The following is a 19,243-nucleotide window of genomic DNA, read 5'->3' on the forward strand; positions in this document are numbered from 1 at the left end:
AGCTTTTCTAAGACAAAACCACAGAAACCTTTTTATGTGTTTTTTTCCACATCACTGCACTAAGCAGCTTTGTTGATCCTTCTCTTAGCATTATTGCACTGAACCCCACTGTCAGGACTGACATGAAGGCATAAAGGTGCACGCAACGGCCTGAACCCTTAGCAGGGACCTGGCAAATGAATGTGCTACAGGTGGTGAACGCAAAAACAAACCTGTCAGCTGAGGATACAGTGTGAGGCAGCCAACAGTACAAGCAGACGGCCAACACCATCAACACACTCTTGCAAACACAGAGATTCACACAGCATTTGGAGCTGGGTTTTCTGCCAGTTCGTTTACAAGAGTCATACACAGCCCTGAAAAGTATGGACACCTCATTCTAAAAATCTTTCTAGCTTAATAACCAAGATGCCAAATTACTATTGGCTGAGAACCAGATGACAGTACATTCTTTTTTGGCAGATAAATCAATGAGCCACCCTCTGCACAGGCTGCTAACTTTGTGAAATGCAGTATTTAAATGCCTGAGTAATTCAGAGTTCTTTCTCTGGTTTCTCTTTCTTTGTTTGTGATGACCACGACACACTCTCTGACCATCAGCCAACAAATCTTAACTGTGGCTCTGTATCAAACACACTGTTGATTGGCTGTCTGGTACACTGCTCTACAGTAATTCCGTTTACACTGCCACAGTGAGGACTGGGCCATTATCACTTCTTCAAGGGGTTGAAGGACTTGATTTTAGAGTTAAGGTTTGTTAAATTGAGTTTAGATGAAAGGATCATGTAGATCTGATGTTGTACTCACTGATGTCTTTTTCACCATTTGGAGAAAGCATTGAGTAATCAGAGCTTTGGGCTGTAAATGGAAATAAGAATGGGGACCATACAGTTATCAACAATAAGGATAGCATATTGCCTTCTTTTCATCGCTGTTGAGAGTTGCACATGCTCAGTTATAGATTGGGAACTCAAAAGGAAATGGTGCTAGGTAAAGCCAAAGTTAATGAGCAAGCATTTTAGTTATCCTGTGAACAGGAGTTTAGTTGGCGGGTTGGAAGGGTTTTTTTTTTTCAAAACACATGTCAAGTTTAGGAAAAAGTCCTTGTTGTTATTTTATAACTGCTAATAGATAAAACAACTTGACTCTGGGCAAATAGATTTCGGATCCACTTGCCCAACCAGGCAAAGGATGGGATCAGTGTCATCTTTCTACATAACTAGCTTGCTACCTAGCTACATGGACTATACAGATTATCGTAAGTCATGTTACAGAAATAACTCTTAAATCTTTTCAATTTTAACAAAATTGCTTAGATCGCCACATCAAGGTGACTGCTTCAGGCAGCCACTAACACAAAACAAAAGAGAAAACAAAAGCAAACCCAAAAATTATAACTGTCCGTTGTTGCTGGGACTTTCTTCTTCTGTCTATGGGTCATGCTAACTTTACACCGGTGAGATTTGAGTTATGCCAACTTCACTAAACAACGTGACAAGCAAGAAACAGTAACCCACATCCTCACACATATAGACTAGCGGCCCTGTCCAAAGGAAAAGGGGTCTCATTTGGTTAGCTGGCAAGTTGCCCTGGAAGTAGATTTTTCTGCAGTTATTATTCAGAGGGCTAATTTCTATGTACACTTGTATACTTTCGGCTGAACTCATAAACTAGCATTTCAAATGATTTGTGTGAACTTAAAGTTTCTTTAAACCACTCTGCTTGCCCTAATATATGCTGTTTTAATTCGCGTTTCCCAAATCTTCCCACCAAAGTGGTGAAAGCACGAAGAAAGGTAGCATGACCCATAGACAGAATGGACACAAAAATACCAGAATTTTCCTTTGGCATGTAGCTCTGATATTGTGTATTTAAGATATAGTGTTGCAGCTAATGCATTACATCAGTCTTCTCATCTGTATTGTGGATTAATTATTTTAAACATAACTGCTCTTCATGTTAAATTACAAGCATGAGCCACTGTATAATTGCATCCAGGTAGCGCGACACATATCAGTGAAAAATGTAATTATGGCTGGCTGGTAAGAAGTCTGGCAGGTTAATTTTTCAGTTAACTTGGCAGGTAAACCTGACGCACTGTGACAAGTGAGGCAGAACATTAATGTTGGCTGCTGTTCTTAATTTATTCATTTTGTTACTAAACCACTGCCATCACACTTACAGTAATATTTTCATATGTGAAGGCACCTGGTTATTCATCAAGTGGCCTGATACTGTCACAAGTGACTTTTAGAAAAAAAAATATGGTCTTGAAGAATGAGAGGTGCTCTTGTGGCTGAGTGACCTCACCATGTAACCGCCTGTTCTCCGGCAGGTCCCAGGACTTCTGCTGCGAGTCGTGCGGCTGCTCCATGCGCTCTGCCCTCCTGGCTCTGACCCCCAACAGCAACCCTAGCGCCGAGGACGACAAGGCTAAAGAACTGGCTCAGCAAATCAACTTCAAGGTACAAACACTGGCTGTTACACGTGTCATGTTTGAGTCACAGTTTAGTCAGCGATTTAACCCTCAGAGCAAAAGAGCTGCTGACAGCACCAGTTACAAAGGAAAGTCTGCTGCTATTTTCCTTCTCTTTCTGTGCATAGGAAAAGCTGATTTGCTCAGTGCAGTGTCATGTTAGGGCTGGACAATAAACCAAACTGAATCTCTTACCCATTTAAATGTACTTGTATCACAATTTTTATTGAATTGTCCAAATACTGTCTGATTCAAGTAAGAATACTAACCTCCCAAATAGTGTCTGAGGCCTTTGTTTATCTCGACAGCAGGCCTTTATTTGAAAAAGGCCTATAATTTCCACTGTTTTACCAGTATATTTTATCATATTTAAGTTAGAATTCTCCCTGTTTTCTGATGTGCCCCTGTTGATGCTGTTTTCCCAACATACAACCTATTCATGGCTCTCTTGGCTCTTTTAAAGGTTTTTCAACTGATACAAAAGACTAGGTGAACTTTATCCTTCAAAATATAACTCCCATGAGTAAAATAAATAATTTTTTGGAAAGAAAAGACCTTTCAGTGACAAGATCAGAGCTCCAATCACTTTTTTTGGCAAGTGGAAAACTGCATTTAATGTGCTGTATTGTATTGTATTGAAGGTATTTCACCTGGTAAAAGTTAGTAGGTGAGCTATAATGTTAAAAATATAACTTGTACGGATGAAGTAATTTTGTGGCAGAAAAGACCTTTCAGTACAACACGTGTCAACACTTCTGCTGCTCTGAGTTTCTCTTTTTAACACAAATAAGCTTTTCATTCAGTAAGTAATTGTAGGAATAGTTGTTTTTTCTAGTTTGGGCAATTGGTTTTATTGACCTTTAAGGTACTGTCAATCAAACTCATCACACTCTGTCCTGATATGCTTTTATTGTGACATGACAACGTCGCTCATCGCTGTGCAGCTCTGTGTTTCTCTTTTAAACAGAAATACTATTGAGCTTAAATGTGCATTTTTGACCATGGAAACAGCAGTTAACAAAATAATCCACCACAGGGTGCATTTAGTACCTTTACTGGGGATTTCAATCATATTACATGATCTTCTTTAACAGTTAAAGTTTGGAGTTTGGAAGAGTAGGTATTCACATTTCCATTTTTTCTTTCCTCTAATGACTTCTAATGTGTGTTTGCTACAAATTTTCACTTCAATTTCACTCTTCACTTTGGAAACAGCAGTTAAAGGTCCTTTGTGCTTGCAAGGGGAGGGTAAAGCAAGGGAGTTGCAATCTTGCAATCTTAATTCCTACACACTGGTCCATTACATAATAATCCTCCACAAGGTCTATTTAGTAGCTGTTCGTACTGATGGAATTAGAGCTGTGGAAAGGTACATTATACTGAATTTACCATGTCAGCTATTATAGTACATCAGTATGTCCACCCTCAATGTTTACCTTTATTGTTAACCCTTTATTATTTGTGATTCTTCTGTTGCTTTATTACCAGATTTTATTTGAGATTATATGGTAGTTATAACAACCAAAAAAAGAGATGAGATTAAGTTCAACGTTGTTGAAGTAAATGTGACAAATTGTCATGATATATATTTTAGGTTATATTGCCCAGCCCTATGACAAGAGCCACTGCACAGTGTATATGACTCAGTTCTCTGTGTGTTAATGCAGGCAGAGTCCAGTTTATCCAGACAGGCGAGTGAGAGCAGAGGTGCGGAGAGCGAGCCTTCCACAGTCACCCAGGGAGACACCTCCACGTCTGCAGGCCAGGAATTTGCTGACGGGCCCCGGGCTGAACAGGTGGGTGATAAACTGCCACTCTGGGCTTACACAGAACTGCACATAACCTGCCTGCAGCCAGCCCACCACCTACAGAACAGACCATTCCTATGATTTTACATGTTTGATTTTGACATTACAGGAAACCATTTCACAGAGCATACTATGTTTAGATGGCTTTTCTATCTGCCAACCGGCCATTGGTTTTAGTTGATTTCAGTATGCTATGAAAGTTCATCACAGTGAACATCTTTATTATTATTATTATTATTATTATTATTATTATTATTATTATTATAATACACTTTTGTCAAGGTTATATTGTTGGTGTTGTGATAAAGCAGCTGAGAAGAACTGCATTCATCCTCTAAATTGTTCACACTGCTGGATTAATCTTCTCAAGCCTCACTGGCATATTGCTACAGTATTGTAGTGGTTATTGTAGTGTTACCTTGGTTACGACTAATACTATAGGGATCCAATAAACAATAAACTCTCTGGAAGCCAGGAAATCAGCCTAAAAAAAACATGTTACTCTGCTTCAATGCAAATTGGATCTCAGTTCATTGTATTGTCAATCATTCCTATGGGTTTAAGATAATATTGTATGTATTAAGTTATTTTCTGTGAACTGGGAATGTGGTGACATCGAAGCACATGCAGTCCGCCAATCTGAAAGTTAGTCAAACCTATTATAAAATGAAGGTGAATGGTAAAATGATTACCCAAGCTGTCTATTGTAAACATCCATCAATTTTAGTGATTAATCGATTAGTTGGCCTTTTTTTAGATTATTGGCGTCAGCAGATAAACAAAAAAATCTTTAGATATGTGCTGGCAGCCATATCATTGTGTTTGCCGTGGACCGATGTTAGCGCTCTCCCTTCTGAGTTTTGAGAAGTTGGTGAAAAAGTTGGTTTTGAGCCCTGTGCTATAATTCCCATACATCCTGCTGAAAACATATGCTGGAATTTTCTGTAGAATAGAATAGAACTAGAAAATTCCTAAAGAAATTTTGAGTGTGCCTGGCTCTGGCCTGTGACTCTGGCCCATACATTACTGACACTGCCGAGTAGTTTACGGTATGTGACCTCTACCATTGCTTAGGTATGTGACAGATCAAGTTAACGTGTGTTCATATGAGAGAACAAATAGACTGTTCAAAATGTAGCATTGAGAGTTTGCAATATTAGAAATATTGTACAAAAATTCGTCCCGTAACTGTCCTCCAATCAAAGTTATTAAATGTCAAATCAGGTCATGAAATGCGAGAACAACTTGTTGTTACAGTAATGACGTACGAAAGGCAGAGTTGAGGGGGCAAAGAGGCAGGTCAGAGAGCAGAGAGGGTGCATCTATATTTACCTATATTTTCTGTTTATCATATCCTCTCTCCTCTGTCCTTCACCATGACACACACATAATACATGGTTAATCAGCATTCTTACCTGTGTTTAATTCGGCGTACGCTTTATCCACTAACAACCACGTATTTTAATGACAAATCTTGTTTTTTCCATCTATTCCCACGGTCTTCTCCCACTGAAATAGTGAGGCTGGTAACGAGTTGATGCGCCAAAAAGTTTGTATTTATGTATTATATTGATGCCGAATTGACCAGAAGACTGTTGAGATATGATGAGTTTTTTTCTTGTGTTTCTACAGTTATGTGCTTTTATGTAAACGCAAATAATTGTTAATATATGGTATTTCTTAAATGGAGCTTGGCATAATATTGTCCTGGGATTAGGCAGGAAGCGTCATGGTTTAATTAAAATTGCTAAAGTAACTAAATAAGTAATAACCACAATGATGGGAATAATAAGTATGTAGTAATAATAATAATAATAATTATAACAATAGTAAGTAATGCTATCAATAACATGAATAACAATATTTATATAAATAAGCAATACATAATTAAGAAAGAAAACTATTCTTAATGTGCAGTCATAGGCAGTGTAGGTTTTTTAAAGTTTTAGAAAAATGTCCACCAGACCCCCTACCTGTTAACATACAATGAACGTTGTGACGTTGTAGACTTTTATTTTGAAACACCACTCTCAGCCCGAAAGCAATAGTGCAGTTACTACGTTACAGTCTGAGTGTCTTCTTCCTCACAAAATAAATCTAACTTGATGTTTTATTACATTATTAAATCTGTATTTATTGTGTCATGTGTAACAAGTTGAAATAGATGGCTAATTAAGAATTTAAGTGTCTTTTGTGACGTTTAATTAGCACAGTAATCCTTTGTCCTCTCTAGCTAGCGAGTGCTAGCACATTCATACCTTGTTCTGTCTAGCTAGCTTGCGCTAGAACATTAGTAGCTTGTCCTCTCTAGCAAGCAAAGAATATTAATTAATTAGCTAGCCTTCTAATACCTTCTTCTACCTTCTAATTCTCTTTTGCTAGCTAGGTAGAGCTAGCATATTAATACCTTCTAATTCTCTTTAGCTAGCTAGCTAGAGCTAGCACACATGTAATAATGTAAATTAAGGAACAGCTCCATAGCAGGCTAAAATATTTAAGGTGCATTGCACTTATTTTGTGTTAATATTAAAATCATTCAGCTTTAAATTGTTTGCTTGTTAGCCACCTTCTAATTATCTTTAGCTAGCCAGCTAGCTAATGCTAGCTTATTAATACCTTAAATGTGACCTGCTCCATCATTTTGAGTCACTTTGACCCAGAAACACATTTTGAGTTTTCTTCATGGCTGTAAAGAGGAAAGTCTCAGCTTTTAGCGATACCAACATTATTTTTCTACTCCAAAATTGTATGAGACACGCTCTTCCAAAGGTCGACTGTCAGCAAACCTTGTTTTTGAGAAAAAGGGCTCTAAAGATAGCAATCAACATTCCGCCATATTCCAAATGAATTGAAAGACATTTATAAACAGTTTATATTCAAATAAATAAACTTACAATTCAAAGTGCTTTACATAATTATAATCAGAGACATTGTACGCTACCATCGGGTCGGCCACGAGTGGAATATCTTCCTCCTCGCCTCCGTCACACTCACTTTCTTCGCCATCACAATCGGAGCCGGCCGGTGTCGGTGGCGCGAAATCCGAGTCAGACTCGGAGGTCGAGCCGCTGTCACTCTCACTCTCAGCTGCCGGTGCGGTGAAATAGTCCATTATGAGGTCGATCCAGTAGTTGTCGTCTGAAGTAGCATGTCTTACAGGAATTGAATTTAAAAGTCGAGCAATTTCGTCGTCGTGAAAATTCATTTTGTCTAGGCTGTCAATCTGTCTCCATGTCCATGTCTACTTAAACTGACAGTTGATAGATGACGCAGATGACACAAACAGATGGGGCCGTGAGAGGATGTTGCTGGCGGATCAGTGCGTTTCCCGCCAAAACTATGCGTCTGACATCACTGCGACCCCAACGGATTTACCTACGTTTCTATCTATGAATTATTTCTGTATGGTGACATTTGTGGCCTTGAGAGCAGTTTACAAATCTATTTTTCGACACATTTTTCGCTCACACTCCACTCTAACTGAATCAGCAGTTGAAAGCGGTTGGCCATTCTACCAATACACACCCATTAATTTTTTGGCCTGGTTTTTGGCGATTTGGCGAAACGGTTAGAAACTAGCACTAATGTCCCCACCAAGCCGCACGTTTTGGTAAATGGTAAATGGACCTGTACTTGTATAGCGCATTTCTAGTCTTCTGACCACTCAAAGCGCTTTTACAGTACGTGAGACATTCAGGAACGACCCGCTCTGCCTCTGAGCCTCCTGGTACCTTTTTGTGTATGTGCGACCAAAACTGTGGGAGGAGTAGTCGACCAGAAATGTTCTTGTATACCCTTAATATAAGCTGAATTCAATTTTGAAGCAACTGAAAGAAAATCTTCTCTAAAATTATTAAAACAGTTATATGGTGGCTCTAACCTGACTGTGCCAGGTGGTTTGTTACACAGAACTATTTTCGAAGTCCTTGTTGGAAACTGGCAGGCAATACTCTGCAGGTGATTGGATGAACCTGTCTATCACGGGCGAACTTCAACCAGTCAACCATAAAGCAAGTAAGTCTGGAGAAGAGCGAAAACATCTTTTCCATGGAGAAAAGCCTTTGGTGCTGTTCTTTGCCCTTCTTTTGCTCTCTAGTTCTGATTGAACTGATGCTAGCAGCATCTACACTAACCTCTTTAGCAGCCGTCATTGTTGTTTAACAAAGTGCATCTTTAGAAAACAAAAAAAAAAATACACAGTAGGCCTATGTCTCAGCATTTCGTCTAATTCTGTGAAGAAAATTTAATTAAATTTGCGTCGATAAAATGTTTCATTATATGTTATTATATATAGTTAAAACACTTGTTTTACACAAACTTCAATGCGTTCACTGTTTGGGTTCATTGTACACATTATCAGTTAATATCCATAAAATACATCACTTAGCAGTGGTTGTCAGTTTACTCAATGATAGATAACCACTGCTCTAAAATGTTTTAGAACCACTGTTCTAGATAATGGTTTTTCAATGAAATGAAGTTTGGCTGCCCTGGGTAATAGTTTTCTATAATATATCAATATTCAATTTACATAAGTAAGTGGAATGTTTTTTGGTTTCCAAAGGGGTGCATGGCAGAACAAGTGTAGGAACCACAGTTAGGCCTTTTCCACCAACAGGGAACTGGCTCTATTTGCTTTCTTTCTCCTAGTTTTTAACCTATCGGAGTGTTTCGACCAAAAAGAAATTGGTTCAGAACCTGAAAAGTTGGTTCCGAGCTGGAACCAAACAATAGTCAGTTTTCCTTGGGAACCAAAGTGGGCGTGTCCTATTCTAAAGGTTGTTGTGCATTGTGAAACGTGAGCTGTTTCGCTAAATGACACCAAGGTTCTAAAAAGAAGAAATAGAAGTAATTTCTTGAAAAACACTGAACCGCTGTGGGTGCTGTACTGCAAATATACATGCCTTGCACACCTCCATTGCAGTCTGTTGAGGATCCCACTAGTAGAGACATTGTTATCCTCTAACCCTACAATGGATCTCTGCCTGTGTGACATCTGAATATTTGCTGCAGAAAGAAGCCACTGGCACTGAATCTGAGGGACAAACACTTACTTGTGATGTTTTACATCACTGAAGATTTGTATACCACTAAACTATGAATGTCATTCACTGACATGCAACACAGTTGACACTAAAGATTATTTAGGCTTTGCTGATTCCTTCTCCTGTTGTTTGGCATAATTAAAAACAGACCTGTCTTCATCCTGTGGTTGGTTGTTCAATCCATTTAAGCTCCAAAGTGTTGGCCAGAGCAGTGGGTGTTCTAAAGCCCCACAGTGGAGATGATATAGTGCTGTCTGTATGCAGTTAATTACCCATCTTTTACATTGTTCCTTTTAATTGGTGGCACACTTCATCACCTGCTGACATCCCACTGAGCTCCACCATCATTTCCAATGTGTATGGAAGGAAGTGATTGTGCATGACTGTACAGCAGCACCATGCCAGCTGTACTGGTTGCTAGTGTGTAAAATCAAGCAGCCAGACATGGGCACTCTTTTTTTTTTTAACATCATGGTGGATGTGTTCTGGTAGCTCGAAGCCTGTGGCTCTGTGGCTTCTTTTCACCATTTCAGATAATATGAACGAGCTTTGTTGCCTAAGAGGATTGATTTTTGGCACCAGCTGCCACCCACAGAACCACAGCGTCGCAGTCTGAAGGAGCTGAGAAGAGGGTCAACTTAGATTAGTGTTTCTGAGTTTGGGTGAACTAAGGAGGCACGCGTCAAAAATAGGACTCGCCATCTGCCGCTGAGGATGGAGGGACAAGACTTAAAATTCACCCACGGTATCCCACACTGCCTTGCTGCTGTTCACCAAATACAGAGGGATGTAGGATGACTGTGTGTGCTGCCTCTCCCCAGTTTTTCCAGGTTCCCTGCAGCCATTCTCTAATTGGTTTCTGTGTAAAAGCTAAGCCCATCAGCACTGCTCGTTGGTTAGTCATCCCCCACAGCCTCCTGTCCTCCAGAAGAGGACTCATTCTATCAGCACTGGTCACTTTAAATGAACAGGAGCATCATACATTTGACTTTAACTATTATAGTGTTTATGCTGAACATTAGTGTGCTGATCCAGAAGCTCATGAATTACACATTATTTCTACGAAGCTGCATAAAAGAAAAAGTCTCTGGTGGCAGCAAAGACCAAAATTTGGAAAATATTCTTCATTTCTCTACTTTTGTAGACACTGTTTATGTGTTTGTTTAGCAATGTGTGGGCACATTAATGCCAAGGAGGGCTGCAACTAATAATTTCCATTATCGATTAATCAATCAATTCCCTGGACTGTGGAATCATCTCAAGTTTACAGAGACATTTTCAGATGTCGGTTTACTATCATAGAAAACAACCAGTAAAGATTTACATTTAAGAAACTTTAACCAGAGATTTTTTGCATATTTACTTAAGAAAATGAGCATCACTGTGTCCACTTCTGGCTCCAATCTGCTGTGTTATAATAAAGCCAAATTCATGACTTCATTGTTCTTAGTTTGTGTTGTCAGACATGGAATGAGCATAATAGTGATTTGATTGCAGCTCATAAATACCACCTTTCAGCCAGCAGTCATTTCCAAGCTATGCTGCTGATCACATTATTTTAGGAGGACGACATTGTGTGACGGAATCAACATAAATACAGGTTAATGGCAACAGCTGTTCTGGGTGATCCGCTAGACTGACATTTAAAATGAGTGATAATAGCAGGCGACAAAAGGATCTCAATTTTACTAAAACGCAGCCCCCAGCCCTCTTCTGGCAAGCCTGTCATTGTTTTGTGAATGTGTTTTTGGGTGAGAAAAACACCAGCCTAGTGAGGACAGAGTTTTTTTGCTTAATGTGGAGGTCTCTTTATAATACAGAATATGATAATAAGCTGAGGAAATTACAGCCACACGGCATCTGTTCCACTTCTAAATGAGCTTCAAACGTGTATTCATGCTTGGAAAACACAAATACTGTATACTATATTATAAATGCACTGGTGGAATGTAACTAAGTACGTTTAATTAAATACTGTATTTAATTACAAATCAAATTCAAGGTACTTCACTTGACTATTTTCATTTTTCATCCCCTTCTTGTCCAGTGAAAACTATTTATCTCCAAATATGCTGATTTTAAATCTTTGTGATAAACTCCAGGATGAAGTGTTCCTTAATATATGAGACAGTTCCTCTTAAGCTCAATGGAAATTGGATGGTCACAAACATCTTCTGTATTTCTGACCTTTTTAGAGATACATGGTTCTCACAGGACAGCCACAAACATGAGGATCTTATAGAATGATACATCGCTGTAGATGAAACTATACAGTTGTTAAAATTAGCTCAACATTAAAAATCTGCAGCTGTAAAATGCAACATACACATTAATGCAGCAGTGATATTAATCCAAAAATATCAGATATAATAGTAAAACACTGACAGGGAACGTTTTACTGCAGAATGAGTAGTCCAAGTTTTCATACCTGTATGTACAGTGGGGAGAACAAGTATTTGATACACTGCCAATTTTGCAGGTTTTCCCACTTACAAAGCATGTAGAGGTCTGTAATTTTTATCATAGGTACTCTTCAACTGAGTGACATTCTAAAACAAAAATCCAGAAAATCACATTGTATTTTTTTTAAGTAATTAATTTGCATTTTATTGCATGACATAAGTTTTTGATACATAAGGAAAACAGAACTTAATATTTGGTACAGAAACCTTTGTTTGCAATTACAGAGATCAGACGTTTCCTGTAGTTCTTGACGAGGTTTGCACACACTGCAGCAGGGATTTTGGCCCACTCCTCCATACAGATCTTCTCCAGATCCTTCAGGTTACGGGGCTGTTGCTGGGCAATACGGACTTTCATCTCCCTCCAAAGATTTTCTTTTGGGTTCAGGTCTGGAAACTGGCTAGGCCACTCCAGGACCTTGAGATGCTTCTCACGGAGCCACTCCTTAGTTGCCCCTGGCGGTGTGTTTCGGGTCGTTGTCATGGTGGAAGACCCAGCCATGACCCATCTTCAATGCTCTTACTGAGGGAAGGAGGTTGTTGGCCAAGATCTCGCGATACATGGCCCCATCCATCCTCCCCTGAGTACGGTGCAGTCGTCCTGTCCCCTTTGCAGAAAAGCATCCCCAAAGAATGATGTTTCCACCTCCATGCTTCACGGTTGGGATGGTGTTCTTGGGGTTGTACTCATCCTTCTTCTTCCTCCAAACACAGCGAGTGGAGTTTAGACCAAAAAGATCTATTTTTGTCTCATCAGACCACATGACCTTCTCCCATTTCTCCTCTGGATCATCCAGAAGGTCATTGGCAAACTTCAGACAGGCCTGGACATGCGCTGGCTTGAGCAGGGGGACCTTGCGTGCGCTGCAGGATTTTAATCCATGACGGCGTAGTGTGTTACTAATGGTTTTCTTTGAGACTGTGGTCCCAGCTCTCTTCATGTCATTGACCAGGTCCTGCCGTGTAGTTCTTTGCTGATCCCTCACCTTCCTCATGATCATTGATGCCCCACGAGGTGAGATCTTGCATGGAGCCCCAGACCGAGGGAGATTGACCGCCATCTTGAACTTCTTCCATTTTCTAATAATTGCGCCAACAGTTGTTGCCTTCTCACCAAGCTGCTTGCCTATTGTCCTGTAGCCCATCCCAGCCTTGTGCAGGTCTACAATTTTGTCCCTGATGTCCTTATACAGCTCTCTGGTCTTGGCCATTGTGGAGAGGTTGGAGTCTGTTTGATTGAGTGTGTGGACAGGTGTCTTTTATACAGGTAACGAGTTCAAACAGGTGCAGTTAACACAGGTAATGAGTGGAGAATAGGAAGGCTTCTTATAGAAAAACTAGCAGGTCTGTGAGAGCCGGAATTCTTACTGGCTGGTAGGTGATCAAATACTTATGTCATGCAAGAAAATGCAAATTAATTATTTAAAAATCATACAATGTGATTTTCTGGATTTTTGTTTTAGATTCTGTCTCTCACAGTTAAAGTGTACCTATAATAAAAAATTATAGACCTCTACATGCTTTGTAAGTTAGTTGTTTTCTGCTATATTTCAATATATGTTCAAAATCAAAATCTCATATATATAACCTTTTAGTACATTTTGCTGATAATACTTACATACTTACATACAAGGTTTTGAATGCAGGACTTTCACTTGTAGTGGAGAATTTTCACAGTGAGGTATTAGTACTTTTGCTGAAGTAAAGGATCACCACTGCATAAATGTGTGTACTGAATAACAGATGTTCCCCTTCTGAGTTTTTGTGTACATTAGAACCAACCAACCATAATCGTTTAGTTGAGTAATTGTTTCACCTCTAATGCCTTGTTATGTCTCACTGATCCACTCAATGGTGTCCTGTTTCACAGGCAGAGGCATCTCCAGCCACAGGAGTGGACGGACCCCAGACCCCTGCGGCACCCAGCACCGGTCGCCCTCTCAGCCCCCGGCAGCGTCGGGCCCAGCAGCACAGCCAGCAAGGCCAGAGAGACGGCAGAGATCCAGCCAGCAGACCGGTGTTCCCACCAGCTCCTCGCCAACCTCAGGATGAAAGCCACGCGGGCTCGGCAGTCCTCATCGTGGTGCTCACTCTGGCCCTGGCCGCGCTCATCTTCCGCAGGATCTACCTGGCTCAAGAGTACAAGTTTGACTACGAGCTGTGACCAACTAGGCCACCGCACCCCTCCTCACCCTCGAGCCCGCCCCTCCTGCTACCACCCTAACAGAACTATCAGCTGCTCAAGTTGAACCAGAGCCGAGGCGGTGGCTGACGCTGACTTTCTGCCCTCCCTGCTCTTCAGCAGAGGTTTCAGTCTCCACCGAGGACGAGGAGAGGGGGCTTTCATTCCTGCAAAGGAGGCGCTCCACTCGCCACAATGCCTCCTGGGTGTCTTTTAATCAATGTGAATTTTACTCTCCGGAGTGTCATGCATTTTTAAAAACGGGAAGCTTTTCTGTGTTTGTGATCAGTTCAGCAGCCACACACACACCACATCCCCTTTCCACATAGTTGTTGTCTATCCTAGGGCTGCAGCTTGTTCCCGTTATTGAATTCAAACTGTAATATAATATGTCAACAACACAGAATTAGGGGGTATTTTTGTCTCAAGGTTATTATTTAATCAAGGAAGGGCTATAAAGCCTTCGTCTGTATGTGCTTCAGCTTCCTGTTAGGGTAGGTCAGCCTCACCATACAGGGCTCTGTTTTAATGGTGCAAGCGTAGCCACCGCTGTGCTGGCGTCCTCAAGTGCTAAGCGACATCGGAATTTTGGACGACCTCATTAAGCAGTCCCCTCCCTCCTTCACCACATTGATATTCTGCTGCCTGTCCTTGAGGACCGCCTCTTTGTGGAGTTCTCCCTCCTGATTGGATAAAGTGGAAATGGGATACCAGAGAATGTATTGTATAAAGCAGGGACTCGGGCACCCATATTACTGACTGTGTATCAGTAATGGCTGTCTATATATAACAGCAGCTCTAAGTCTTAATTCTCCTGTATCTCATGGCACTGTTAATGGTCTCATCATATTGTAACTGATGTGATGTAGCAACATTGTGCATTTCAAGAATATGAAACACCACTGTTGTTAAGGTAGTAGTTGTTAAGGTGGCAGTGATGCACAGGGTTGATGAGCTGTGGTAATCCCACATAAACAGGCAGATGCTGGGTTATAACTTTCCATCATTAACACAGAAGTCCTGCTGCCTTCAGATGACAACAGGGATTTAACGATCTGAAGAAGAGGCTTTACAGTATAAAGCAGCTGTGGATAATTGATACTGTAACAATCACTCATTTTAATTTACAGACGTGTGTGTGTTACACCACGCTGTGTGGCCACTGTAATGTGTGACTGCAGGGGTGTTATCACACTTTCTAGTAGTGAGTAGTTGAAAACATGCCTTGAAGTCAAATGTTTTGACACAGACCATCAGAAAATATGACTCTAGGAGGCTCTGGCTAGGAATAAAAATGTTCCATCCAAGTATTGTCAGGTACTTGGCTGTTCTTTCACCTTTTTATATGAACTGACATCACCAGAAAAATCTGCAACAGAAGCACGGGAAAACCCAAGTCCCTGTTTCTGACACTGGCCATGAGATAATGTGAGCCTGCAAATATGCTGCAAATGTACTTGCCCTTTCTCTCAGACCACTTAGAGACTGAATGATATTATAACATTAATATCATTTAATAATGGCAGCCACTTGTGGAAGTGTTACAGAGCCCCTCCCGCACTCACACATTAAAGGAGAACATTTTTACACGTCAAAGTCTGTTTACTGGGCCTGGGGAATACTAGTGCATATGTGCAACAAGTGGTAAAAAGCCTTTTGAGTCTCCAGAGGGAGCTTTGTGAAGTCTGATAATCTACCTCAAGTGATGTCACTTGAGACAGCGTCGATTAGGGTGAAGTTACAAAGTAGGGATCGACACTGCAGTCAGCTTCTCCCGGTTAGGATTCCTTCAGTGTTCATGGTTCAGGAGGTTTCTACTGGGAGCCCAGTTATCCACAGAGGTCTCCTCCTCTCTAAAACAAACAGACCCGCTGATTAAAACCACTAAACACACTGAATAAAGCAATTCCACCTTAAAAATCACTGTTTGTCCCAGGCTGTTGGACAGACAAAGGACGTCCAGGGGGGGCTGTGAGCCGAGCTAATGCTAACGTTAGCTCAGCTTGTTTCTCTGATAACTTAAGATCCAGACGTCCGATGACTAAAATCCTTCATCTGGTTCAAATCTAGAGTTAGAAAGCACCAAGATCTAAACAGTGGATGGTAGACAATGTGGCTTCAGACTGGATAAACAGTCAATGTATGACAATACGATACGTATCATGATACAGGGTCTACGATTCAGTGTACTACAATAAATTGCAATACTGTAAGTAAGGCGACATATTGTGATTTTTTTTTTTTTTTATCAAATTTTAGGAAATTTGTCATAGTATAAAGAACACACCACTGTATGCATACATTTAAAAAAAAAAGTCAAAGTTTAGTGGGATCTGCAGAGAATCCATATGGTATCAATATATTACTCAATATACAAATATATCAATATATACTTAGGTGTACTGTTAGCGGTATGGTTGCATTGTGGGTAATCTAGGCACTAGATTTTGACAAGGTGTGGATTAAATAATATGATCGCTGGTTCTGCTGTATTGATTAAGATCCTTTTTGGGATGACGGTGTGATTGGAGAGTTCTCTTTTTTAGGGTGGTCACAGAATAACACCTGCTGTAATCACATCCAATTGAGGCAATTTAAATGCATATACTGGTTGGAGGGTGTCTAGTTGAAAGTGTTTAGGTCCAGCGTTTGTAATTGTTTGTGTAGTGACTGCTCCAGAAACAGACGCGGCTCTGAGACGTCTTATTCTCAGTGCAATTTCTCAGTCCCAATTTTCACCAAAATACCACCTACCTGCTATGTGCTGCCTCATTTTCTTTTCTTTTATTTATATGGTATTTTTGGTATTTCTGCTTCATTTAGATAGTGGCAAGAAACAGGAAAGTCAGGTGAGAGAGAGAGAGGGAGAGAGAGCAAGAGAGAGATGGGATGACACGCAGCAAAGTGCCTGGGCTGGAATCGACTCATGGTACGCGCTCTACCAGGTGAGCTCCCGGGGGGCGCTCACCTGCACTGGGCTCAATACCAAAAGCAAAAAGAGAATGTGAAGGTCAGGAAAATAGCGAGCTGTCGCGCACTGCTTGTTCTGGTCGATGTGCTTCCACTAAAATAGAGCCAGGTGTAATGATTCCCAGCAGTCCTGTGAGGCGAATGAGTTGATCCAGGGTCGGCAACATGTTTACTCAAGTACAGCATGAGGGGAAAGTTCTTTGAACCGGCGGTAATGTTTACTGGTGAGATAATTTGAGGGATTATATCCACCAGTAAACATAAGTCTGGTCTTCAGAAAACAGTGAAGCTGCTGTCAGCCTGTTTATGTTCAACACAAGTCTGACTCTTTGGATTCTTACTCTGCGTCTGATTCTGCGTTTGCACCTACATACAGATTTTATTTATTTTACTTTTCATTTTTCTGTGGACATTGTAATCCCATTCATTTGTACCCCACGCTGCCTCTCCCCTGCAGTTTCATGGTATTCACACCACATCCCTGTGCATTAATCTCTTGTTTGGCTTGCATTCTCTGAAGCTGTATGCAAACAGTCATTTTCCCCCCCTTGCTTGTGTAAATAGACCCAAACACTGTCTAACGTTTACCCTCTTTGATATACTTTGAGTAGGGGTTTATCACTCTGATGAGACTCCAAGGAACTGGGAAGCAATTTAAATTCACTCTTTGCACATCGTAGCTGACGGCTTTTTGACATGTACTGCGAGTTGGCAGCATACAAATAGCTCAGAGGTAGTTGTAGCAGTCTACCTGTTGAGGGGGAACAAATCTGTCTCTGTAGTTTTCTTTCATTTGAGCAGCATCTTCTACCTGCACATGTCCGGGTATTACTTGAAGGCGGCGGGGATTCTTTATGAATATCCATATTCTCTGAATCTCTCCATGTCTCTCTCTTCAGTTATTGTGCTCACAGCTGGTATACTGGGATATAAACAGAAAATAAATCGCTTGAATGAAAGAATGTGTCAGGTTTTATAATGTCTTATACCTACACATCCCACAGTGGATATGTATCATTGCTGTCACCTATGAATAATCCTGATGATGGATCAGGTAATTGCCAGGTCCTAATGTGTGTAAAATACATTTAGCTACATCTCTCATCTGACAGTTTCTTAAACATGTAGTTGTGAATAATTGCAACCACCTTTGCAGTGATTATGGCAGAATTCACAGGCATGACGTCTGACTATGTATAGCTACTATGAAGCACAGGCAATGAGCTGTGTGTTTCTGAGGTGTTCAGCTGGCAACCCTGTCTCCCGAAATTACGTTTATATATATATATATATGTATGACTAATTTAACAGCAAATACATTCAGATGGAAAAGTTGGCCAAATTATGTTTTATATAAAGATAATAATGTTAATTAACATATCTGGCAAGTTGCAAAAATGGTGATAATGAACATATCAGTAAATATTCACTGATGTATGTCTTTTTTTTTCTTAGGAGGAAGCGTCCTCTTCCACTATAGAATAGGCAGTCCATTTATCCCATTTTCTAAAGACGTTTGCCCCCCTAGGTCGCAGACAAAAATTCAATTCAATTCAATTCATTTTTATTTGTATAGCGCCAATTCATAACAGAAGTTATCTCAGGACACTTTTCAAATAGAGCAGGTCTAGACCGAACTCCTTATAAAAAGTCATCCTTTCGATTACAAAGATCTTTTTGTCCTTTCACTGCCTGAGACTTGGAGGCTCAGGTTTGTACCATGTTCAGGCCCAGTGGATTATTGCAAATGCCATTAGGAGCAGTTGGAAGAATCTGATCATCTCACAGATTATCTGTTTCACATGCTACTGTCAGGATATAGTGAAAGTTTCAGCAAATTTCATGTCCCAAAATCTTTCTTTTCTTTTCCTAATATAATTAGAAATTTTGGACACTGCCAAAAGATATGGCAGTGGTTGGCGTCCGTTTGTCCACACTGTCTCCAGCACTGCTGTTGTGCCTCTAAAGAAACCCAAACCATCGCCCAATATCAACTGGGATCAGTTTTCAGAGAAGTGAGTAAGTCAAAGGATCATCAGTCATTATTTGGATATTGTCTGAGCATTGGGAATATCTTTACCACATTTTGTGTCAATTCATAGAGTAGATGTTGAGATATTTTACTAAATCATTGTACTGCTGGTCAAAAGACACTGAAACCTTTCAGGTAAGTTGGGCTCTGTCACCTTCTACCCTGTAAATACACTAAATACATATTTGGTCAGAACTGAGTTAAAGCATAAGGCTGATGAGTCAGGTTTAAAGTGTGTAACATTGAGGAGGATCTATTGCCAGAAATT

The 19,243-nt window shown here is 40.4% G+C and overlaps 1 protein-coding gene across 1 annotated transcript in view; it reads left to right on the forward strand.

Annotated features, from left to right (window-relative positions):
* Positions 1-17,905, forward strand: part of ube2j1 (ubiquitin-conjugating enzyme E2, J1) — a 53,907-nt gene extending 36,002 nt beyond the window's left edge. The window contains exons 6-8 of the mRNA XM_051409953.1: positions 2,336-2,465; positions 4,144-4,272; positions 13,662-17,905. Coding sequence (XP_051265913.1) covers positions 2,336-2,465; positions 4,144-4,272; positions 13,662-13,955 — 553 coding nt within the window. The 3' untranslated portion in view covers positions 13,956-17,905. The remainder of the gene's footprint in view (positions 1-2,335; positions 2,466-4,143; positions 4,273-13,661) is intronic.
* The last annotated feature ends 1,338 nt before the right edge of the window (positions 17,906-19,243 follow it).

The sequence above is a fragment of the Dicentrarchus labrax genome, unplaced genomic scaffold (genome assembly GCF_905237075.1).
Source record: "Dicentrarchus labrax unplaced genomic scaffold, dlabrax2021, whole genome shotgun sequence".
NCBI classification, from domain to species: Eukaryota; Metazoa; Chordata; class Actinopteri; family Moronidae; genus Dicentrarchus; species Dicentrarchus labrax.